This window comes from Aptenodytes patagonicus, chromosome 1 (genome assembly GCF_965638725.1).
Source record: "Aptenodytes patagonicus chromosome 1, bAptPat1.pri.cur, whole genome shotgun sequence".
NCBI lineage: Eukaryota > Metazoa > Chordata > Aves > Sphenisciformes > Spheniscidae > Aptenodytes > Aptenodytes patagonicus.
Window position 1 is genome coordinate 205,078,716 of NC_134949.1, and position 23,895 is coordinate 205,102,610.

The 23,895-nt window shown below is 39.8% G+C and overlaps 1 protein-coding gene across 7 annotated transcripts in view; it reads right to left on the minus strand.

Annotated features, from left to right (window-relative positions):
- Nucleotides 1-23,895, minus strand: part of CDK8 (cyclin dependent kinase 8) — an 87,931-nt gene that overhangs the window by 42,474 nt on the left and 21,562 nt on the right. For 4 of the 7 annotated variants that reach the window (XM_076328052.1, XM_076328051.1, XM_076328050.1 and 1 more), the window contains exons 2-4: nt 17,150-17,225; nt 4,856-4,966; nt 1,529-1,669 (exon numbers count right to left, since the gene is read on the minus strand). The exons of 1 other annotated variant lie outside the window; for it this stretch is intronic. In XM_076328052.1, coding sequence (XP_076184167.1) covers nt 1,529-1,669; nt 4,856-4,966; nt 17,150-17,225 — 328 coding nt within the window. Of the gene's footprint in view, nt 1-1,528; nt 1,670-4,855; nt 4,967-17,149; nt 17,226-23,895 lie in introns of those variants that run through there. 2 more of the 7 variants (XM_076328053.1, XM_076328055.1) reach the window with 2 other exon arrangements.

Sequence of the window (23,895 nt, forward strand, 5' to 3'; positions counted from 1 at the left end):
AGGCTCTGTAATAAATTACCAATCTCCTGAGCCATCCAGTTAACAACATGCATGGTTTTCTTTTTAAACTCAATTATGCTTAAGTTCATAAGTTTTCTGAAACTGTAGAAAGTAAAACATTAGAAAAATTTATTCTTGATGACAAGTCATTTGTTTTCTGTATGCCTCAAAAATACACTGAAGAGTACTATTGCAGGCAGAACATTAGAGTAAGACATCACATTTTGGTTTAAAACAAAGTGTGTCTAAGTAGTAACATGCACTATCTATATTTCTACATTATGTTTTGCTCCACTATTTCATGAGTCATGACAAAGCCACCACAATCTTTCTGATTTTTTCCCTCAGTGCTGTGGCTTTTGTTCCACTTCTTAAACCAGGAGCAAATTACAAGCAAGATCCATACAATTATTTTAATAAAACAAAACTTCATTGTATTTCAGTTCTGAAAATGTTATTTATCAAAGACAAATCTTTTCCCATCAGCTTAAACAGGGACTGGCATTCTGTAAAAGCATTTATTGGGCATGAAAATAGAAGATAAATAACTAATCATTGACTACATTTCCAGGAACACTATTAAAGCTATTTCAAAGACAAAAAGTGACTCTGAAGAGTAATAAGGAAGCCAGACTTACTGCACCAAGCATAGAATAGCACTGGTAATACTGACTCATGGGAATGAAAGGTCAAGCTAATGACACTCTCATGCACTAATGAAATTTCAGTAATTAGAAGCATCATATATAGATAGTATCATACTTTGATAGCATTTTTTTCAATTTACTTCTAAGAATAAGAGCTGCAGACAACTGGGTCAGGAAAACTACCCAATTTTAAGACAACAGACAGAACCAGCCAAGCCAGCTATGGGCATATTGCAAAGGCAAATACATAAGAATTGGTGAGATTCACCAATTCAAAACATTTAATAGAATTTGCTGGTTAAGAAACTAACTCAGGTTCAAAATGTTTGGCTTATACTGTAGTTTGGATAAACAGTAGTTTATTTGCAGAAGTCTTCAAAAGTTGATATGGCTGTATTTCTAATAGATTATAAATATTAGGAGAAGATAATGGCCTTCAAAAGTTACCTTCGTAAGTAAAACTGATAATTTGGAGGAGATTTTTTTTTTTCAGCAGTTCTTACAGCCAATCATCCTCTCCCCCACCTACACACATGCCGTATTTAGTTATTTATCTTGCCTGCAGTGATACTACCAGAGGCATTTTCTGTACCTCAACATGTCTGTTATTTAAATGAACACTTTTTAAAATAGTTTATTTAGAAAATCAAAAAAGGAAAACAGCCATCTGATATACTTTGCTGTCATAAGCATATCAGATCATAGCCAGCTTTTAAAATTCACTCTACTAATCAAGGCTGTCTGACTGCAGTATAAAAATATGTATTTATTAGTACATGCCCTTAGCACAAAGGTTTTTGTTTCCCAGCGATTTTTCATAAAAAACAATCCTTGACCTCAATCGTCATCCCAGTGCTAAAACCCATTGCGGATCCACTTACCAAATCCCTGTGTAACACCCAGTTAGCATGCAGGTAGTGAATACCATCTAGGATCTGATATAACAGTGACTTCACCATTCCCCGAGGTAACTGAACTGGTTTCTTGTTTGCTTTAGAAGCCCTGTGAAACTTGATTATATGCTGTAAAGGGGAAAAAGAAATCAAAATAAAAAAGTGTAATGTTTTGATCTACAGCATTACACAGAAAGATTGCCAGCAATTCCTTACACAGACTTCTTAGGGTTTTTTTTCAACCTTTCATCATTCATTTTCAAAACTAGAAACATGTACTTTAAGTACTAGAAAATTAATAATATACGAGGTAAAGTGATCATTGTCCCAAGGAAATCTCTCAAAAATGAAATCAGTTGTTGCTGTGGTTTAACCCTGGCAGGCAGCTAAGCCCCACACAACCGCTCACTCACTCTCCCACAGTGGGATGAGGAATACAAAACCAATACAACTGTCAAAGCAAATTTCCCTTGCAGATCACTCATCTTTAACAGTTTGGAGGTTTTAGGGGTATTTTTGTTTGGGGGTTCTTTTTGTTAAGATAGGCTGATACCTTGTATATCACAGCACAGAATTAAAAGTGCATCACCTAACTCCTATGTTATTTTACTTTTAGGTTTTCTCCTACGGTAATAATGACACTGTAATATTCAAAACTTAATGTCAGACAGAAATTCTTGCAAACTGTATTAGGAGTTTTAAACGTTTAAATTAAAAGCCCAGATTTATTCCTCCTTTATTTACTATACCCTTAAAGCACAGTACTCTCAAGACAGAAGCTGTTGACAGAGCAAAGCTGTAAATCTGTCCATCTGAAAGTGAGCTACCAAGCCAGACACGGAAAAAACCTTTAACAATTATAAGTGTATACACAGGCAATGACATCTAGCAACAATGAGGAGTCCAAAAGGATATGTTGTCTTAGCATTTGAGTGCCAGGTGCTACTCACTTCAGTAGCATAAAGTGTGCCACAGTCATGGTAACCATTTCCATGTTTGTCTCCTTTTGAGAGAGAGGTAATTTCTAGAACAAACTTTTTCATGCATTCACAGTTCTTTTCTGTAATGGCTCACACTTGTGTGATCACCAAAACAGCCCTGATCTTGTCCATCCAAAACCTGGCACCAAACTTCTATCACATGTTCTTCCTATGTTCCTGAGCTTTCATATTCCAGGTGTCAATTAGGCACCCGACTACTCAAACCCCTTTGGGAAATTGCCTTTCCTCTCTTGCTGCAGCCCAACTCCATAGAGCTTGCCCTCCCTTTGCTTCAGGCATTGAGCTTGGCTTTCCTGGGAGGAATAAGGCACATTCCTGCCCCACCAAAGGTAAAAATGGAGCTGCATGGAGGAGAGAAACACTGACGAAAAAGTGACAGTCCCTGCCCAGTCAGCCAAGCACCACGTGCACAAGCATCCCTGAGCCTGAGCCACAAGTTTCGCCTCCTCTCACCTCCCACTTCCACTGACTACAAAGCAAATGTTATTTTTCATGCAGTGGCCAGAGAGAAGTGAATCTTCAGAGACAGACAGAAGGACAGATGGCTCTCCTGGACCTTTTTGTTCCTGCTCTAATATACTCTGTGCCCTTTTCCCAGCCTTGTTTGAGACCTGCTGAGCTAGATATGCTCAGCGCTGGAGGACTTGGTCCATAACCGGGCACAGAGCCAGCCCAGTCACGGCAGCTCGGTCTCTTGCATCCAGATACAGTGAACAACCAGGAGCTGGCACAGTTGGGGAGTTCTGAAATTTATACAGGTATGTGCATGTAAACATAAAGGTCAAAATTGAGGGTCATTCCTAAGTTACTGATATTTAAACCAGTATTTCATTAACAGAGGTGCTTCTGCAGCGATTCTGGTTAAGTATGAAGCAATGCATAAATGTATAAATATAAACAAGGACAGGTCACTATTAGTCACAATCCTCCAAACAAATACAAAGCCTTGCAGCACATTTTGAAACAAAAAACCCTCACACATTCCTAAACTTCTGCAGCTTAGCATATCATAAATACAGGGGAGCAGTGAAAAAAAGAATGTGCTTGTTTTTTCTCCACATTAGAAAAAAAGCTTTACTCCATTTCCTCAAGATTTTGTTTGTTTGTTTATTTTGTGCATCAGCCTTAAGAGTGTCTCAACATTTCAGTTGTTTGGTAATTTTTTTGTCTTAATTTTATTTTGGCAATGAAATGTCAATACCAACTATTGGAACTTCCAAGACATTGAACTGGGAGAAAATATCTTCAATTCAGCTTAGCTGAAGGAAAATTGACACACTAGTTCTTAGGCAAATACTACTGAATTATTCCCAACTACAAGGAACACCATTTTCAAAAGAAATTAGTTTTAATTTGGTTTGTTCATCTTAGCTGTCTGTCTAAACTACATGCAGAGGAAAAACCAACTCATGATTCATACTACGCACGTCTTATATGAACACATACATCAAAATTTCCATCTCATTCCAAATTGCCTCTGTTGTACCCTTTGATATGAATCTTCATAACTTTTAAGGTTAGTATTACAGTACTTGTTCCATTGAGAGCAATGCTGAAAATGTATGTCAGATTTAATTCGAGGCAAACATACCTTTTTTCAGGGAAGTCAAGGTTGCATTGGATTTTCAATTCTTTACAAAGCTACTTTAATTTTTTACTTTTTTTTTTTTTAAACGTTCCAAATGGATGTTAAGGTTACAAATACTAAGTTAACAGAGGAAAAGGGTATGTATCTTAAAACAAATTTATTTTGCCTTTAATGTGTTTATATTCTAAAGCTGTATCTCGTAATTAGGCATAAACAGCCTTCCTCCCAAATATATGAAATTTCAGCAGATGCGTTGAGTAAAAAGCTCTTCCCACTGAAACGTATGAATTAAATTTCAATTATATGCACTGGCATTACTCTCACTTCATGCATTCACGGATGACATGCAATATAACTAAAACTCCAAATTGTCCTATTCAGCCAATAAGTTTGTCATTTTTCAAAGGGAATCCACCTGCATAATCAGTTACATTTTCCTGCACCCTACTTTAGCTGTAATGGAGGGTTATATCTGCATTTATTTAACTAGATTTCTAGCTACTGAGAGCTGAATGCAGATTTTTATCTTCCTAAAGAGGTCACAGATTAACTGTGTAGCGTGCTTACCCAACATTTTCCGTTGCTTTTTCTTTAGTACTGAAAATGTTTCCAAGAAACACCGGGCAAAAGGCTATACTGTTTTTTAAACCAATGCATCTTCCCTGACCTTGTCCCTTTTCTGCAACTGAAACTCTAAGCCTGGTACCTACAAGCAATTCACCTTACCCAGAGGTCATGCTCAGCGTAGTCAAAGAGAAGCCACACTTTCCTGTCAGCATGAGAAAGAAACACCTTTTGCAGAGAAATGACATTTGGATGCTTGAGCTCCCGCAGCAACTGCAAAATAAAGAAAGTCCACAAGAGTTATATCCACACATCCAAAGCTGTGAAAGGGCTGGAAAGATGAATGCTTTAATAGTCTTTGCTACATATTCTACCATACAAACAAGAAAAGCTGAAATCTGCAAGTCACGGAAAACAGCACGTATTTTTTTCATGAAAGAACCAGTCATTAGTTTGAAACCAAAGCTGAAAGCAGGTCGTAACCCCCTTAGGGCATTCACTTCCTATTTATTTCCTAAAAGTTGAAGTCTGTGTAAGCCTCACTATTATCCAAGAAGACTCTGCAAACAGCCAGCTGTGGCACCTGCCCTTTCCCGTAGGCTGTAATCTTTGATAGAGCCATTTGGGGTATCCAATTTTCTCCTGACTCCCAATTATCTGATAACCCTGCATTTTGGTTGCAGCCATTCAAGGCTGAATGGGATGACTCATTTAGAGCCTGTCAATGCAGTCAGCTAAATGAAGATGTGGTTTGTAAGATGGAGTCAGCTGATCGACAAGGTCACCACCACCTACAGAAGAAGGTCCAACTCCCTCCCACAACGTGTATTACACCAGTTATGTCACTCACAGAAGCCATCCACGAAACAGCTCCCAGTTCAGGAGAAAACTAACCCAGACACACAAAGGCATTAATTTTCTGCCGAGTTCCTGAGCTGAAATGACTCATGGCACTAACAGCAGACCCAGCACTAGTGAAGGCACACAGCTAGGAGCAAGAACTTCTTTCAGCAGCAGTGAGCCATTAAACCAGCTCAGCTGCTTTAGAAACTATAGCTTTAACCACCACCAAAAGGAAAACGTAGCTGAGAAATAGCACAAAAACTGAATACAGACAGCATCATTTGAGCTCTACTGGTCATGTTGCAATTATACTGTACTCACACAATTGCTAAGAAACAAAAACTTTATCGAAGCAAATTATTATCAAGCATGGCTACCTGAGACTAGATGAATTCTTGCCAGCTCAGTCTGCCAGAAATGATGACATTTTTAGTAAAATGAATGGCTAGGTTTTTTTTTTTTAAAGCCAAGGACAATTTGAACTACTATTTGAATACAGAATAAAAATTAACATTTTATGTCTGAGATTGAATCTATTTTCAATAAAATACAATTTTCCCGCTACGTAATAGAGGAAACAAGAAAATTCATTCCTTTCTACTGAAACTTTTGTCACATGTGGTAACATTTTAGCTGCTACTGAGACAGTAAAATGGGAGTGGATATCTGCATACGTTTGTTTCCTTCTTTTCTATTTCATTTGAGACAGACTCTTACCCCTACTCACTGACCAGAGTCTTCAGCATGGCATTTCTTGAGCATGAGGACCTAGCCCACAGAGCTTTTATCTCAAGTATGAGATCAAACAGGGAGACGGAGGGTTGAGGAGACAATGCAACATTACAAATCAATGCAGAAGGTAGCAGTTTCAGCATGTTAAACCTCTTAATCTTAAGATTTGTAAAAGCATTACACAGAGGAATTTTAAGGCAGGATCTGCAAGAAGTGTGGAATTCTGTAAATGCCTGTAATACCTACAAAGCATAAGATCAGCATGGGGAAAACCAAGAAATGCTTATTTGTAGTTTTTTTATCAATTACAGGTGGGGACCATCTGTGGTAAGTTGACCCCAGCCAGCAGCTAAACCCCACACAACCACTTGCTCACCCCCCTCAGTCAGATGGGAGAGGAAGGGCAAAAAAAGCAAGAATATTTGTGGGTGAGGATAAGACTTTAATAAGTGAAGAGGAATTAAAAAAAAAAAAACCAAACCCACAACACAAGTGATGCAAAGGCAATCACTCACCACTTCCCATAAGACCACCGATGCCCAGCCAGTCTCTGAGCAAAGGCTACCTCCCCAAAGGGAAGAGGGGCAGAGTGGGAAAGAGAGAAAGCCTGGACACTGTGCAAGCACTGCTCAGCAACAGCCAAAATACTGGTGGGTTATCAACACTGCTTTAGTTGCAAATCCAAAATACAACACTGTGTGGGCTGCTATGGAGATGATGAACTGCATCCCAGCCAGACCCAGCACAGCATCAAAGACCATCGGTGGGAATCGGCCTCTTAATAGCAAATGAGGTTATAGGGTTTAAGGATACATTGCGCCAGTCCTTATAGTGAAGGACTTTTTGGTGAATCAGTATAAATTCACAGCTTAAATTTATGCTAAACATTTTGATGAATTAATTTGTGGCAGATGCACCCACCCTGACAAACACCGGGGGCATTGAGACCACTGTGTCCTTACTTTTCGCACCCTTACTTTCGCACCTTTGCAGTGGCAAATGCGGACCATCACGTACACACTTTGGGCTAGTAATTATGGTCACATATACACCTCCAGCAAGGAGTAAGAAAATTAAGGCCCTCAGCCGATTAGAATTGACCACAAATCAGATTCAACCAGGGTATAAATGGAGCCCCGCTGGAAGGCAAGTTGAGCCGGTCCTCCTCAGAGCAGGGGGTCTGCAGTCGGGGACTCTCCCCTTGGGTCAGGACGCTGCCCAAGGAAACTCCGAGGTTGAGAGCCCTCATCTTACAGGTGAGTGATTGTGCACATTTTGGATACTCATTTCTAAAGCCAACTGTGCAGTATTAATTCCTCATACACTGTCCTGAATCTGTGGTTTACTGATATTGTCAGAGCGTTGAACGATTTTGATAAGCCTCATTTCTAGTTAGTTTTCTGCTAAACAATTTTGGTTTAAATAAAGTTTATCTTGGAATCTATCACCGGCCTAATTTGATTTCATGAGCCTCCACGACATAACTGTACCCAGGAGATTGCATGACAGTTCAGCAGCTATGTGTCCATACCAAAATTTTATCAGATGTCCTGTGGCCAGATGACACACCTGTACCAGACAACAGACTATTCCTTGATGAAAAGAGGCAGATACTAGTCAGGGCTCTAGAAAATAATGTAATTTTCCTCTTCACCCCCTTCCTGTCCCATTTTAAGTCCATCCTAACTCCTTGTTCCCCAGGTAGCAGCTATCACCCACTTTAAAAACCCAACCTCTTCACATCAAATGTGATCCACCTTGGAGGACACGCAGAGAACCCATCACCAAAGCTGGTCCAGAACATGACACGATGAGAAACTTTGAGTAATGCAGCAGAAGGGTTCCCTGTCTGTATAGTAATGCAACATGGACATAATTCTCCTTTGCTTGTGCTAGGGGTAGTCAATCCTGTGGACTTTGAGCTTCACAGCATTCCTCCTGGTCTTCTAGACAACAGGCTTCTGCTCTTCCCTGTTTCCAAATCCTGCCAGTAGCAAGGTACAAGTAATTGAGCATGCATTTCCTGTAGGCACACACTAAGTTGTGTCCACACACAACAGAGACATGACCAGCCGCATCGGTAACAACAGAGGCAGAACCGCATCTTCTTTGCGAGCATCCACATTAAAACTTGAACAACGCAACTGGCCTGGATCCCATTTCTGCACTCTGGCTAATCAGGCTTAAAGTTCACATACATGCACACGTATTCACAGGTCCCTCAGACTCCAGTGCAGACCTTAAATCTGTTCAGAATCCAAGCCCAGGCACCGTGCCCTTTCATCCAGGTTCCAGCTCCGACGTCGGGTCTCTCCCAGTTTTCAGTCTCCTCCTGCTTGCCAGTTCTGCATGCTTGAAGTTCACTAGCAGATCACACACACGAACACTCACACAGCTCTCCCTGATAGCTCATCTCCTTCCCTTTTTTCCTACCTTTTATCCTTCCTCTAAACATCCCACAGTAAGTTTTACACAGTCCCAGCAGCCCCCTCAAATACCCAATAAAATCTCTATCCCCCGTAAGATCCATAGCAATCTGCTTTCCCTTCTCATCTGTTACAAAGCCCTGGTTGAATCTCTTCAAGGATACACCCAAGAGGTTCCTTTTGCGGCCCATGACTAGTGTCATAAGAGTTCTGTCCTTTGTTACTGTCTCTGATAGCAGCTGTTAATGGTTTGTGCATCTGTGTGCTCAGTTTATTGTTCTTGCTGTTTTTTGCCTTTGCCTTTTACACTGAATAGCCATTAACTACATATTCTCTCAGTCTACTTAAAAAAACTGACAGGTTTGGTCACAGCTAGACAGCCATAAGCACTCCAGTGAATAGGATGGCTAATATACATCAGCAAAACCATCAGAACAAGGAAATGATTGCTGCAGTGGTGACAGATGATCCCTGAATCACTGTCTTGGAAAGGCTGAAACAATCCAGGACAGCGATAACGCAGAGCGGCAAATGCAAACACTGTCTGAAGGACAGGAAAAGCTCATGCAGATGGTAACACATCACGTGGGCTGTAAACAGCATTTCCAGCAACCTCACTCTCCATGAACCAGGCCTCTCTAGCCCATATGCCACATGCCTTTCCTACCAGATGACTTGCCTTATGTCCAGCAGCTGACAGAGTTCGCTGAAGACAAAGTAGACGGCAAGAAACACCGTTTGACTATCAATACGATGCCTGCTAATGATAAAGGCCATTTTTTGGCCCAATGACTCCGATATCTAATTACTTCTGTCTATCCTAGTTCAGTTCTATAGAACACAAAGAGAAAGCAGACAAAAACTACGTGTTTGGCTCTCCGTAAATTACCTTCGTTTGCATATCACATGATGATTCAAATCCATTTCTACAACCAGAAAGATTTCCCTTAAATTAGTTGGTCTGAGTGCCCCTTATAAAGAAGGAAGGCCCAACCGACCTTCAAAGAAATAGAGATCAGCAAATTATGAAGATGCTGATACATCTGGTTTGACTTGAGTGTTACAACCCCATGTTGTCCCTGGCTGGTCTTGCCCTTGCTTTCATAAATACTGTTCAAGACACAGCAAGGGAAACAGCATCCCTACGTTCAAGTCCTGGGCTCACGCTAAGGTTTCTCCATCTCCCTCTTGAAATGCAGAAATACTCATTCCACAGCCATGGGGCAGCTGCGGAACAGTAAATTAAAGTGTCCTAACGATGCATAAAATTGTTAAATTGCTTCACGAACAAGGACAAAGTGGGGTAAGACAGAACATTATAAAATAATCAACAGCAACATTAAAGCAGCCTGGCAAACTGCCGCATGACTAAGGCAAATCGTTTCTTGCACAGGGACACTAACAATAATTACCTTTCACATCAAATATGAGCTGAACTCAGCACAAGTCTCGATAAACATGATCTTCCTCCGGTGATATTCCCACATTTCCCATACAGCTCTCCACCGCTACAGACGCTTCTCATGAGCCAAGACACTGCACTTTGTGTAAGTGAGGATTTCTAACTTTACTGCAAACGTCATTCCACCCCCACTCTTGATGCTTGCTACTATACGTGGTCCGCAGGCAATGTAACCTGCTAAGTGTTGCAATACTACCATGCTTACTTCTATAATCGAGCACAAACTCATTTGCTAGAGCAACTGGCCAGGTGACCTGGCCCAGAAGGAGTTTCTCTGATGTCCTGGCTCAGGACATTAGCTATTTCAGAAAAGGCAATTCCTTGCTCTCACTGCCTTCCTATGAGTGCTATGCAGCATGTTTCTCCCAAAGCTTAGGACAGTCAGAAAGCTGGCTAGACACAAAGCCATAGGCAATATCAAGCAAAACATTCACTTAAGCAAAAATCACTATTGTGTCATCTTGCTAGTTTGATGGAGTAAATACAAAATCTAATCATCTCATGCTTCAAAAAGGCTCACATCAGTTCCACCAAGTGATCCAGCAACAAAGAAATCATATATTAATAGTCACGCCATCATCTTAAGATGGAAAATGGGCAAACAGGGACTCGGAACAGAAAGCAGATTGCGGCTGATGGAGAAAAGGTGATTTTCAGACCAGAAGATGACCAACAAAGATTTAGTCATCTGGTAACAGATAAGATACCAGTGGAACTACTGCTGCAACAGATGAGTATAGGCAGTAGTGAGACATTACCTGAAGTGCTATGCACAATTCTGGCCAATTCAGGGAAGATTAATTCCAACTGCAACAGGGCAAAGAAAGCCCAAGCCTACACCCAGGGGATGGGAGAGCCTACTGCACAACAGGAAACCAGCAAGCCAAGCCAAAATCCTTATAGCTAGCCAAAACAAAGCCAGAGAAAGAAACAGTCTCTCTCTCACTTTAAAATGAAAGTGGGAGAGAAGAGCTATTCTAACTAACTGACAATATTATCATAAGTACAAATGGGCATGAACTAGTCATGATTAATTTTGGCTTAAAGGATGAATAATGTTTATAGAGTCAATACTAGAAAGAGACTCAGGAACTGCCTTCAGAAATTTTTCTTTTCCTTACAAGTTGAACTTGTAGTTTGCTAAATTTCTGAAGGTGCGCTTTGCTTGTCTGCAACAGCAGGAGCAGAATATGACAACTCCAGAGGTGTCATCCAATTCTATATTCATAAAATAAATTTCTAAAAAAAAAAATTCACATCACTATTCTTAGTTTCCTATCAAAAACTGGAGCTCTACTCAAGTACTTTAAACTTGTTATTTAAACCAAACCCCAAATTTTATTACACAAGTTCTTAAATCCCAAGTTGGCTTAGCTGCTATCCAGTAGATTGAAGATCTGTTTGTTTCAATGTAAATACGATTTTACAGTTTTATATTCTCATGAGTCAGATATTCCACAGTACTAAAAAAGAACAAAATACCTGCTGAAAGTACATGCTGGTTTCCTTTCAAGAGTGTTCAAATGAAAGCTTTCAAAGGCAATGAAACAGAAAAAGTTATAATACTGCTCACTCTATGAATTTATTATGAAGCTGACAATACATTTTTGAAGCTCCAGTTCTTCAGACATACAACCGTGTGAAATTGTTGCTTTATTTTATTCTTTTGTTTTTATTTTTAAAGTCCTAAATGTTGCAAAAAAGAAGCCTGACAACACAAAATGTCATGAGAAAAAAAATGCACATTTCTGTTTTTAACTTCTGTGGTTTCCAAAACAAATGAGTCTTACATGATCACACATACAAGTCAATATTTATTAGCACCTCTTATGTCCAAAGTATTAAAAGAGGTGTTATTAAAGGTTCTCTGAAAGTAAGGAGGTGGGTGAAGAATCCAGATGAGACAGATACTGGATGTCAAGCTTGGTCAAATTCTGCTGTTCACAGAAAACATTATGATTCTTAAGGATTCCAGTTTCTAACATTTAATCAGTATCTTTGTCCCACTTTCACAGAACTAAAAATAATACTACCCTCCCTTTATATAAAATCTCTCAAGAATACCATTTGTAGCCCTGTAACATAGCTCGATAAAGTACTCAGTCACAACTTACATTTTACATAACATACTACTATTAAATTAAAGCATTTGAGAGTCATTAGACTTGCCAAAGAGGGTCAAATCAAACATTTGCCTTCCTTAATACCTTGCTGCCTTTCACCACCTGGAAAGATTACTAAGAAACCATTACTTGTCTTCTGACATGAGGACTGTACTCATCTGAATGATTTCTGTGTTTGGTCTCGTGGGAAACTGCTTTCACTGTTGGTGTGGAAGGGACGTGACGGCCCCCATAACCTGAGGAACCTGCACCCAAATATTGTTCCTTATCACATAGCTGATACAGGACCTCTTCCAGAAAGCTCACTGGGACAGTCATTTGTTCCTCACCAGGGGAAAATGTTGAAGAGGGTGAATCCTGGAGTCACCCAGTTTCAGCTTCTACCTCATAGGGTCCCTCCAGCTGCTGCATGCTGCCTCAGAGTCCTTGGTCACCCTCAGACCAGATCTGAAAGAGCCCTTAAGCTCTTCTTCCGTCCCCTCCACTGGCAGAGGGGGAAGAGGCCTGATAATCATGTAATGACATGTTCTTGTCAGCCAGGACATGGAAGCCCCAGTGTGTGAGGAGGACCAATTCACCTCCACAGCAGCCTCCTCCACTGAGGTCAATTCAGCCAAGACCCCCAGTCAACAGCAGCTCCCTTCTCACCTGCCCAGGGGCACAGGCCTGCTGCTCTAGCTCTGCCTCTACTTCTCTGCCACCTTCCAGTCCAGAAGCCAAAAGCCAGGGTGGCAGAACAGTTGCAGAGGTGAGCAGGACTGCTGCAGAGGCTTTCCCTTTCAGGTAAGAGCAGCAGTCATCAACCAGCTATCTCTCTGCCTATTCTCACACTGCCCGGGTACCGTATGCCTGCTCCCTGCAAAGCCGGCCAAGCCTGATGGAAGGAGAGCTGTACTGGGCCCTGAGCCTCCTGCCTGGGAGACGAAAATCAATACTACCCTTTCTTTTGTTAACGCTCAGACATGTGAACATTAGGGTACAAGTCTGCATTATACCCAAACCACCCCTGCAGGTTCCTACCACTCCCTGTGAGCCACATGAAGCAATGGTGTGACCAAAGGATGGTTCAACTCAGCTTGCTCACACAACAAAAATTAACAAAACTGTTCATTATCCCTTTGCTGAAGATGAACTTGCTCATCCTACAGACACACTATCACTAGATCCAACACAGAGGACATCACCTTTTGTGATGACAGCCTTGCATCTGTTATAATAGGAAACCACAAAACCCTAGGAATGCCCAAATGCCTCCAAGGCAGACCTAAAGAGTAGAAATGATCAGAGAAGCCAGCTACTTACTGTTCTGTAGTTTTCTGTCCCAGCTCCGGAAGACTCAAGGCTGTTCTAACTTGTACAAGCTGGCTGTGGTGCTTGAAGGACATCACACAGACAGGAGACAGCCAGAGTACAGCATCGTTCACCCCAGCTCTGCTTTGTCCCATTCAGCATTTCCATCACCGACAGTGTCTGTCACCTTATCTAACAGTTCCTCTTCAGAGCCAATTCACAAACTAATGCTATCATATAATACTAATATGTGGTGGTTTTACATACAAACAAGCTTTTCAGGGATGTTTCTGTCAGCCAAACCAGGCACCAAAAACACAAAGCTACATGGAAGTCCTGCAAAAAGTAAAAAAAAAAAAAGAAAAAACCACCAACCACCCAAGCAACTTCTTACTGCCCAAAGGAAGCATAGACAAGTGAACTACTTGCAAACCTGCTAAAACTGAATGAAAAATACTAATCAACAAGAAAAATGCAGAAAGTCACTTGATTACTTTAAAACCTAAGACTCCTGTACAGGAAACTGCCCAACCCAAAATCCTGAAGCTCTATTTGAAGCCTGGGTAACTACTCCAGCTTCCTACAGCCTTGAAGAATTCAGGCTTTGCAAACTGTGAAATAGCATTTGCTGAGCTATTCCAGGTGGATAGGCTTTAACGACTTTCTTCCTTGTGATTAAATCAGAAGACGAGGAATCGAGTGTTTGGGCTTGTATGTTTTGTATATTTTATATACAGATCTTCTCACCATTCTATCCCTCTGCTCTCCCATCTAATACAAATCCATCTCTTGGTATGATGAGCATGCAGTTTTTAGTGCCTGCTTAAATCCTCAGAAGTGAAAGTGCAGATCACAAAAAAGATACCCGGAATCCCAGGCAGTGCGCACATCTGCAGAGAACAAGAGATGAGCAGCCAAACATTCAGTTAAGGTTCTAGAAGAGGCAGGATTCACAAATGCTTACCCTGGTGGATGAATTTGGGGAAAGATAAGGAAGAACATAACACTACAACTATCTTGATAGTAAAGATACTGATTCAATTAGCATAATAACTGTTAATTCTACCAGTTAAACAATTGGTTTACAAAAAATCATTAAAAACTCTTATTTCAACAGAGTAAGAGACTAGCTAGGTTCTTGAACATTAGGTCTACGTTCTCATACTGCAGGAAGTACTGAAATGTAGAAAGTCTTTCATATACATATATAGGTTGAGCTCATCCCATAACTGAGTCAGTCATTTCAACTCAAGTCTCTGACCTAGTTCAAGCCTTTCCCTGCAATTGATGTGTTTCAATAATTATTTTATTTTTCTGAAGATCTGACACTATTCTTCAGCTCAGGTGTCTGCATCAAATAGACATTTTAGAAGAGTAAGTTATGGGCATTTTAAAACATATAAGTTACTCAATAGTCCAGAACGGAAGTTAGTTGTTATAAACAAAACAAAAGCCATTGTAGAGTTATAAAAACAAGGGAGAGTTTCACTTGGATTTATATCAAACTGCACTCTTCTGGATAGTCACAGAGTAAAATAAACAACCCTCAGCTCTCCAGGGAAACTGAAATGGATACATCTCAGGCAAATCAAGCCATCCTCATTCCTCTTAATACCACCATGCTCGTCAAATGCATTAATTGGGGTAGTCCAGAACACATTGTAACAAAGCCTGGTATTCAGCCTTGACTTTTTAAGTATGACAACAAATACTTTTATTATTTAGATGTACAAATGACATTTTAGGGTGCAACACTGCTGATTAACTAAGTAGTATTTTCATATATACATTACACATACTCACACAATCAAGATAAACAGTATGGCTATTAATCTCAACTTGATCCATCTCCATATGAGGCTTCCAAACAGCAATATCAAAAGAACGGTAAGGAAAAGAGATTCAAACACTAGAAGTCCATGGTGAATTATTAATTCAACTGCAGGAAAATTCAACCACACTATCAGTAGTTGCAAGCCGGGAAGCATAACTAGAAGCAAAGTCAACAATAGCTCAAGAAACACTGCTTCAGGTTACTCTTTCTACCCCTACACCTGCTTTTGGGCTCCACTCCCCTCTTTGCTCTCAAAGCCCGCTTTCTTGGCATCTTTGGTGTCTTCAGTACGTTCCCCTCCTTGCCCCACTAACCCTCTCCCACGTGGGTCCTGCGTTGCACTGCTGTTCTCTTCAAAGGGCGCATGCTGCAGCAGCTCAGAGCAAGGAGAAAGCCTCCCTGCTTTTTCCTCCTCTTCCATCACTACCGGGGATCGCTGCCCAAGAGGAATGACTACACAACACTCCTCAAGTCATGCAACGAGGCCAAATCCTTCCCGACTGTCAGCCAAATTAGTGATTTGCTTTTAATTGACCGAAATTGAGTTAGGGTCATATCCAGAGCAGAGACACTTCCCTAACACCAGCCAAGCTTCTCCTGCCAAATTCGAGTAGAATAAAGTCTTCAGAACTCTTTAGGTAAATTACTGCAAAAAGATGAACAAAAAAAATATCCCAAATCCCTCTGAAATGGCAGCTGACACCTCCCAAAAGCATTCAGCCTGAGGGAGTCACAGTATTCGGAAAATTTCTGCCAAAACGGTTGAAATAAGCAAAATTTAAGACCCTGTTTTCAGCTCCTTTAGTTCAGTGTGGATGTCTATGATAGCAGGGAGGCTCAGCTGTCAATGGACAGGAAGAGCTTCTCCTGAAGAATATGCTTTGCACTTCACTTTTTTCACCTCACTCAGTTCAAGGACTAACATGTTTGAAATCACAAAGCCAACTGGAAGTTGACAAAGTAGGAAAGCCTGGTATTCACTTCAATCAATAAAAATGAAATTAGGCTAGGTATAGTTTTACACTCTCGAGGAATATGGACTGAAAATAAACTATTCCCTTCACACACACACACGTTACATGCATTTCCTTTTAGTGAGCAATTTCAGTTGAAATATTTCAAGAGAAATAAACCCAAGCAGCAGTATAACATAAGAACATACAACAGCTAAACTTCGTAATACCAGTTTTACCAGTATTTCTTTGGAAGCTTGTCACAAACCATAACTTGACCATACTATTCAACAGTTTCTAACAACATGGAATATACAAATATAAACCTAAGAAAACATTTGAATAATATTCATGGGTGTATAACAGCCTCCGAGGCAACAACAATGCCAGTTGAATTTGAAGTCTTCACTTAAATAGAAGCTAACATGTTTTAATCATTATGAGCCAATAAGAACTAATCTCTTTAGGAAAATATCTGAAGCACTAATGCAAAAGTCAGATCAAATACATAATTTAAGCCACTGACTCTAATCATGTTTTCAAACTGCTGCATTTAAAGTTAATCTGCCCCGAGGCAGGCAGTAAATGGTAACTTAAAAACAGTCATTTTTAGACAGCAAACATAACAGGTACGCAAAATCTTCCATGACATTTGTACTTATTTTATACCTCCATGATAAAAATATAGCACCCATAGCAGAACAACATGATTCCGCAAACAAAAACCAGCATGCACTCAAATCAATACTTTTAATAAGTCTGTTTGCTAGTAGAAAGAACTAATGTTACTTACTGCTATTTCTCTGCATGCAGACATAGAAATTCCAGTACCTTCTATTTGCTTTAAAGCATAATCTTTATCATCTTTCCTGTGAAAGAAGAAAAGAAATTTTTTTTAAAAAAGTGCACCATGACTTCAAAGTGAGCTCTTCACCACCATTCAGAGGACAGTTTCCTAATTAATACAAATTCTGCATCTTATTTTCTTTTGATTCTTTACTAGTTTAATGTCTGGATACCCAGCTAAACCATAAGCTAACCATACCACCTTGATAAAGCTAAAATATAAATTTGCTCTCACTACATAAATAGGGATTTTTTTTAAAAATTTTTTTAAACGCAGTGACTGACATTTCTTCTCCTATTAAGACGACAACAAAGCAAACATTCAGTACATACTAGAAATAAGTCTAGCTAGGGGTACATCTCCCATAAATGTATTACTCTGGGACACAGCAAGTTTTCCCCATATTTTAATGAATCCTTGAGTAGCCCAGAAGCAACATCACAGTAACATCTTACCTTTTCTTTCCTCTAGGTCACAAAATGTGCCCTAAAATTATGTTCCTACCAAACTAATAAAACTACCAAGATTAATAAAAAACCACAAGGTATCTGTGCAATTTGAAGAATCCAGAGAAATGTTTTTTCAGCTTTAAACATGTATAACACTTAAAAACAACACCACCACCCCGTACTTTAACCAGCATGTACCTTACAGCCATTTATTTAAAATGCGAACCTATTAGTAACTCCAGCTACCAAAAGCAAAATGAAGACAACACTGCAGCAAAAAAAGACATTGAACTCTTGCCCATCCTCAGCCTCAAAGAGCTCAAATTTTTAAGAGATGGAGTGCTTGTCCTTCCCACTTGTGGGCTGGTATCCACAGCACTCCTGGGGGACATGGCACTCAACAACAGTATTGTCTTCAACATTTGGAGTGCTCATATAGCCCCAGATCTCCGGGTTACATAAGAATCCTTATTAATTTTTAATGAATCCAGCTTTCACAGCCGTGAAGAGCCACCCTGGAAAAATGCAACTCAAACATCCTAAAGGCAAATAAAACAAAACTGTAGTTAAGCATTTAAAACGTATGCAATTGTTTCTTCCAGCTCGCACTAAATATTCGCAAGGCTTTGAATTGCTGTATTCCTACCTGAAACACACACTTTCCCCTATTCATCACTACCTTTTTAATCCCTCAAATTATCAGGTCTCGTCCAAGAGATTTTTTGTGGAGTTCAAAGACAACCCACTGTTAGCAATAACCTTTCAAAACAGAGGAGAGAGGAAAAAGTGGGAGATTAATGGACAAAAACTGAACACAGTTAATGAGGAGGAAGAATGAAACAGCGAGCGGGTGAGAGCAGATTTCAGTAAGAGGGCAATTACATGGATTCAGCAAGATAAAAGAGGGGAAAAGCTACAGGATCTGACACAAACAGGAAAAAAAGAGTACAGAGGACAACAACAGAAGGCATTAAAAAAACTTCCATATAATAAAAACCTAAAACTTCCCTGTCTGGAAAAGAAAGAGCCAATGCTGAGCACAAATTCATATATGGCCAAAACAAGGTGGGAATAGGGAACAACAATCCCCTATTTCCCACCTTAGAGGAAAACAAGTTGCATGAAGCCCAAAACCAAGAAACCATTATGGTATTAAGCACATAATTAAACTGTGCAACTCATGATGACAGAATATTATAGGGATCAAAAGTATAAATGGATTTCAAATCAAGTTACACAAATTTACAGTGGATAGGGGAGTTATGGACCACTCCATGAGCAGCTACTGAACACAACCCCAATCTGCCTTCTAGCACAGAGATTTCCTATGCTGATGATGGAAAAAGATAGAGAAATTTTCTCAGCTAAAAGTCATTCTACCCTCTATCTGCCTTAGCTAGCAATAGCTTGCGGCCATTACTGGATACAAACACGAAGCAAAATGGATTGGACTAGAGATTATTCTCATTGCCCATTGTGCTCATCTACTTAGTTTTCGAGGTGTTTGGAGAAATCCTTATTTCGTGAGAAGTGCTACCACAAAACTGCTACTGTTACAAGCGTTACCACCAACAGAATATGGAGCAAAGTGAGTCAGACTAAAGTTTATTCTCATTGCCCTGTTGCTTATCCGCTTAGATTTCAAGGTATTTGAAGGAGAACTCAGTATTATGAGAAATGCTACCATACAACTGGTATTATTACAAGCATTTCTGGTAGCACTGTCTACAATGAAGCCTGCCTTGCATTTAAGATTGTATGACTATTTTTAATTGATCAATTTTTTGCCAAATTAAGTCTGGACTAAAATTTTCCATACCAGATGGCAGACTTTCTCTGGAAATTTTTAGAAAAAAATACTTCAGCTGTTTCCTAGAACAAAACTGGAAGAAGACGCTTTCAGTTGTGTATGTTAACTCTTTTACAATCATTGCTTTAATGCTGAAATCCGACAGGGGGTTTAAGAACGTACCATTTGGCCTCTTCAAATCAATGGATGAAATAAGAAGTCTCTGAAAATTAATCTTCTCACATTAAAAAGCAGTTAAGGAACTGAGATCCAGAGATCCCATGCCCAACCTCACTTTGCCCTTACAGCAACCCAGGGCTGTGGGGAATTAACCGCTCGCTCGTTTGCTCTGCCCAGGTGCTGCATGCAGGAACCGAGAGCAAGTGGCCTCTGCCCTGTCCTCAACCTGCCCAAGCAGTTTAGAGGAAGTATAAGCATGGTAAAAAGAAGGAAAAGAAATGACAATTTAGGGATAAAGCACATTTTTAGCACTACACTACACTCTCCTCCAGAACCTGAAAAAATAACCAAAGATTTCCAAGACTTAAGTTCTCTGAATTGTGCAGGCACAGTTGAGATACAAAGTAATAAACCAATTCCTAACCCTCTCTAACATCTGTTCTACACTGAGGCTGGTAACACGCCATGGTTACCCATTACACCATTAGTACCAGCTTTTCCACTAACAGAAGTTGGAAAATCCTACTTCTACCTTTGAGCCAAGCAAGATTTTCTTTCTAAAACTTAGTGTAATTCCTTGGGAGCTAAGGGAACTGGGGGAATAGTTTTTAAAGGGAGTGATAAGAGTTTACAAAAGCATTATGAAGCCAAAAGAAAGGCTAAGCAGAGTGACCAAGCTTATTTTACACAACTTCCAAAAATATTTTGCCAATAGTCTGTTTAGAATCATAACACAGCCCAAATGGTTTCCCCATGGTTTTGGATACGGGCATTTTCCTTCTCTGAAGATAAAGAGATGTTCAATGACAAGACAGGAAAAAGCAAACAGTAAGAAAAAAAAAAGGGGGAAAAAAAACCCTGTTTATAAACATCTTCCACAGCCAACTGTAAGTAACAAAATTGGCCACTTAACAGCTTGCATTTTAAGGGCACAGTAAGACTCAAAGCATAATTCAACTAAATTTCTTCCTTCTAACAGAGAGGTCCTGTTGGGAAAACCTGTCCTCTTTCTCTGCTGCCTGGGAATGAGACGTTAAGTAACTTCAGCAGCTCCTCCACCTACCAGCAGGCTTAGAAAAGCTGGTCAATCTGCAAACTTATTTTCATGCCAATATATTCACACTTTCCTGCACCTAAGTAGGCTGGCATCTTCAACACAGTAATACTCCGCACTAGTAACAGGCAGTTGTGAGAACGATAAGAATAAGAAAACTCACTTTGTACACGGCTGCTGGAAATAGCAGTGTTTATTGTAGTCACACACAAACTACATAACCTTGTGTAAAAATGCCATTTCCTCAGAGGGACATTAACATCAGAGGCACAAATCTGAAAGAAATGGGTAGCTGCAACACCACTTCCAGTGGATTTTAATGACAAGAACAAATATACCTGCAGTATCACCATAAAAGAGCATAACTACCTAGTTTTGTTCTTACAGCTTGAATAAACTAAAACCGAAAATGCCATCTTTCAGAGAGTTAAGCTAGTAAGTCTTATAATGGCTGTTTCCAAATATTAATATCTTTTTAAAGTTCTACTGAATTTGGAAGTACAACGGCACCATAAGAAACATTCAGTCTATCTGGGAAAAAAATCAAAAGGCGTAGGAACAGATGCCTGCTGAATGTGAGCATGTTGCAAAGCTTCAGCATTAAAATGCCTGGTATTTCTACCCTTTATTTAGAAGGATTCTTTAAGCATAAATATGTTCAGCAAGCGGGAGAAAATATCCTACACATGGAGAAAAAGGAGGCTTATTACCTAAAAGGCAGTTTAAAAAAAACAGTTCTGTTATTTCATCTCACATATCGTATATTTTGTAGAAATGTATTGGCACAACATTATAATATATCCTTTATTGAGATCACTAGGTCAGTTTAAAATTCAATTCAGTAATAAAAACAGCAGAATAAAGTACTGAAGCCTTAAAATCAGTGGTCATAATTCTAAATTTATATTACTATTCAAAAAAAAATCTCAAATTCAAAATTAACTGGTCACAATTTAGGAATAGTTTTGCCTTTAAAAACAAGGAAATATAAAACCTGACTGCAGTTAAACATCTGAGGGAAATAGGCTCTACTGTCTTACAACTACCACAGGGAACTCTAAATGCAGCATCTATTCTGCAGAAAACTCTAAGGAAACTTAATTGTTTATGGTTCTTATTCCCTAAAGAACACAAAAATCCTGATAAGTAAAAGATAAGCCCACCAATAAAACACATCGGGTTTTTCAATTCTACCTTGAGAATTCCATTATCATCAATAGTAGTAAAAGTAACACATCCTCAGTCAGTACAACTGTTGCACTATTGCTGGAGTGATTCAGGCTCAGCAGTACTAACTCAAAATTCTCTGAACGCATTAAATACGGCATTTTGATTTTACTAGCCGAAAATTAATTTGTGCTGTAGAGCATCTTAGCTTTGAAAAGCTCACCTCAATGAACGCTGAGTAACTCCAACCCCTAAATGGTACAAACTAGCACATCTTCACTATTAACAGAAAAATACAGACAGGAGCTTTCATACATGCTAGGGAGCCAGGTAAGGCAAAATATACCAAACGCTCTATTACCTACCAGAACTTCAAAAAAGGAAATAGGTGAATCAGAGGTTTTATTATAGTGTACTTGTATTAGAATAGTGTTCAACATCAAAGATTAAATTTAAACTACAAATGAAGAGAAAGATAACATAGAGTTACACTGTGGTATTCAGGTTAGTTTTCTTTATCTCTTCTCCCCTAAGTGCTTTACTGAAATTGAACATAGCAAATATATGGACTTACTCCACACGCAGATTTGAGATGCAAGGAAGAACTTAGCAAAACACCCAGCTATAGATTAGAACATGAAAATAAAACACCTACGAGAGCCAATTCTAACATTTAGGAGACTTACTTGGCATTTTCATTTTGCAGCATCACCCCCTGCCTCCTCCCCCAAGTCATAACAATGTCATTTTTTGGTTTTAAATAAATTAAAATCAGCCTGGTACATACATGACGTTCAATGAAGTCTACAGGAAGAAGTAGTAATTCAGTTCTTTGGAAGTATATGAATTCAATTTTTGAAGCTGAAAGATTTTATACATTTATACTAAATGCCAAAAGAACGGCTGTATACACAGCAAATACTTATATACAAACTAAAACAATACATGGTTTTCTAGAAAGTGCAGCAAGATGAGGGCAGACTGGTACCCATTCAAATGATGACTTGGAAGACTAGAATTACCTCTTTTTCCTCCTCCACCACCACATTTATGGCACCAAAGAGTCTTGCCAGAATAAGATATTTATACCAGGAGTTCTATTTGGTTTTGCATTTTATATCTATTAACTAAGAACCCAGAAAATGGGTGTGGTGGAGAACCAAGTGACAAAGGACACAAGAGGTTAAGGTTCTCAGTGCAGCCTTGGCATTGGTTTTCACATCACGGTCCACTCGCACAACCACCACATTTCCAAGGCTAGTGGCACAGTCCTGGTGAAAGCAAGTAGCGGAAAATCAGATTAGGGATGACTTCAGTAAACTGGACACGGACACAAGTCCATGTGACCAGGTGGGCTGCATTCAAGGATGTTTAACTGAACTGGCAAATGTCATTTGCAAAGCCACTCTATCATCTGCAAAAGGTCATGGTGATCATGGCAGGTTCCTGACAACTAGAAAAGGGCAAATATCAGAACCCTCTTGAAGAAGGGATAAAAGGTTCAATGATACTATAGGCTAATCAGCCTGACCACAGTCCTTGAAAAGGTTATGCAGCAAACCCTCCTGGGAAGCTATTTTCAGGCATGTGAAGGAAAAGAAATGACTGGGAACACCTAGCAAGGATTTTCCAAGCACGAGTTGTGCCTTACCAACCTGACTGTCCTATACAAGAGGGCTAGCTCTGTGGACAATGGAAAAGCACTGGATGTTACCTTGACCTTAGCAAAGCTTGTGACATGATCTCATAGTATACTCATAGCCAAATTAGAGAGAGAGCTTGGACAGCTGAACTACAGACAGATGAAAAATCAATTGGACTGCCAGACTTAATTGGTTGTAATCAATGGTACAAATCCAACAGGCTGCCAGTTACTAGTGCATCCCTCGGGGGCAGATACCGGGGCTGATGTAACATCTTCACTAACAAATGGACAATGGGATGGAAGGCATCCTCAGCAAGTCCACAGAGGACACTAAATTGGGGACAGTGGTTGACGCATTGAGGAACTGAGCCGCCATTTGGACAGACCTCAACAGACAGGAAAAATGGG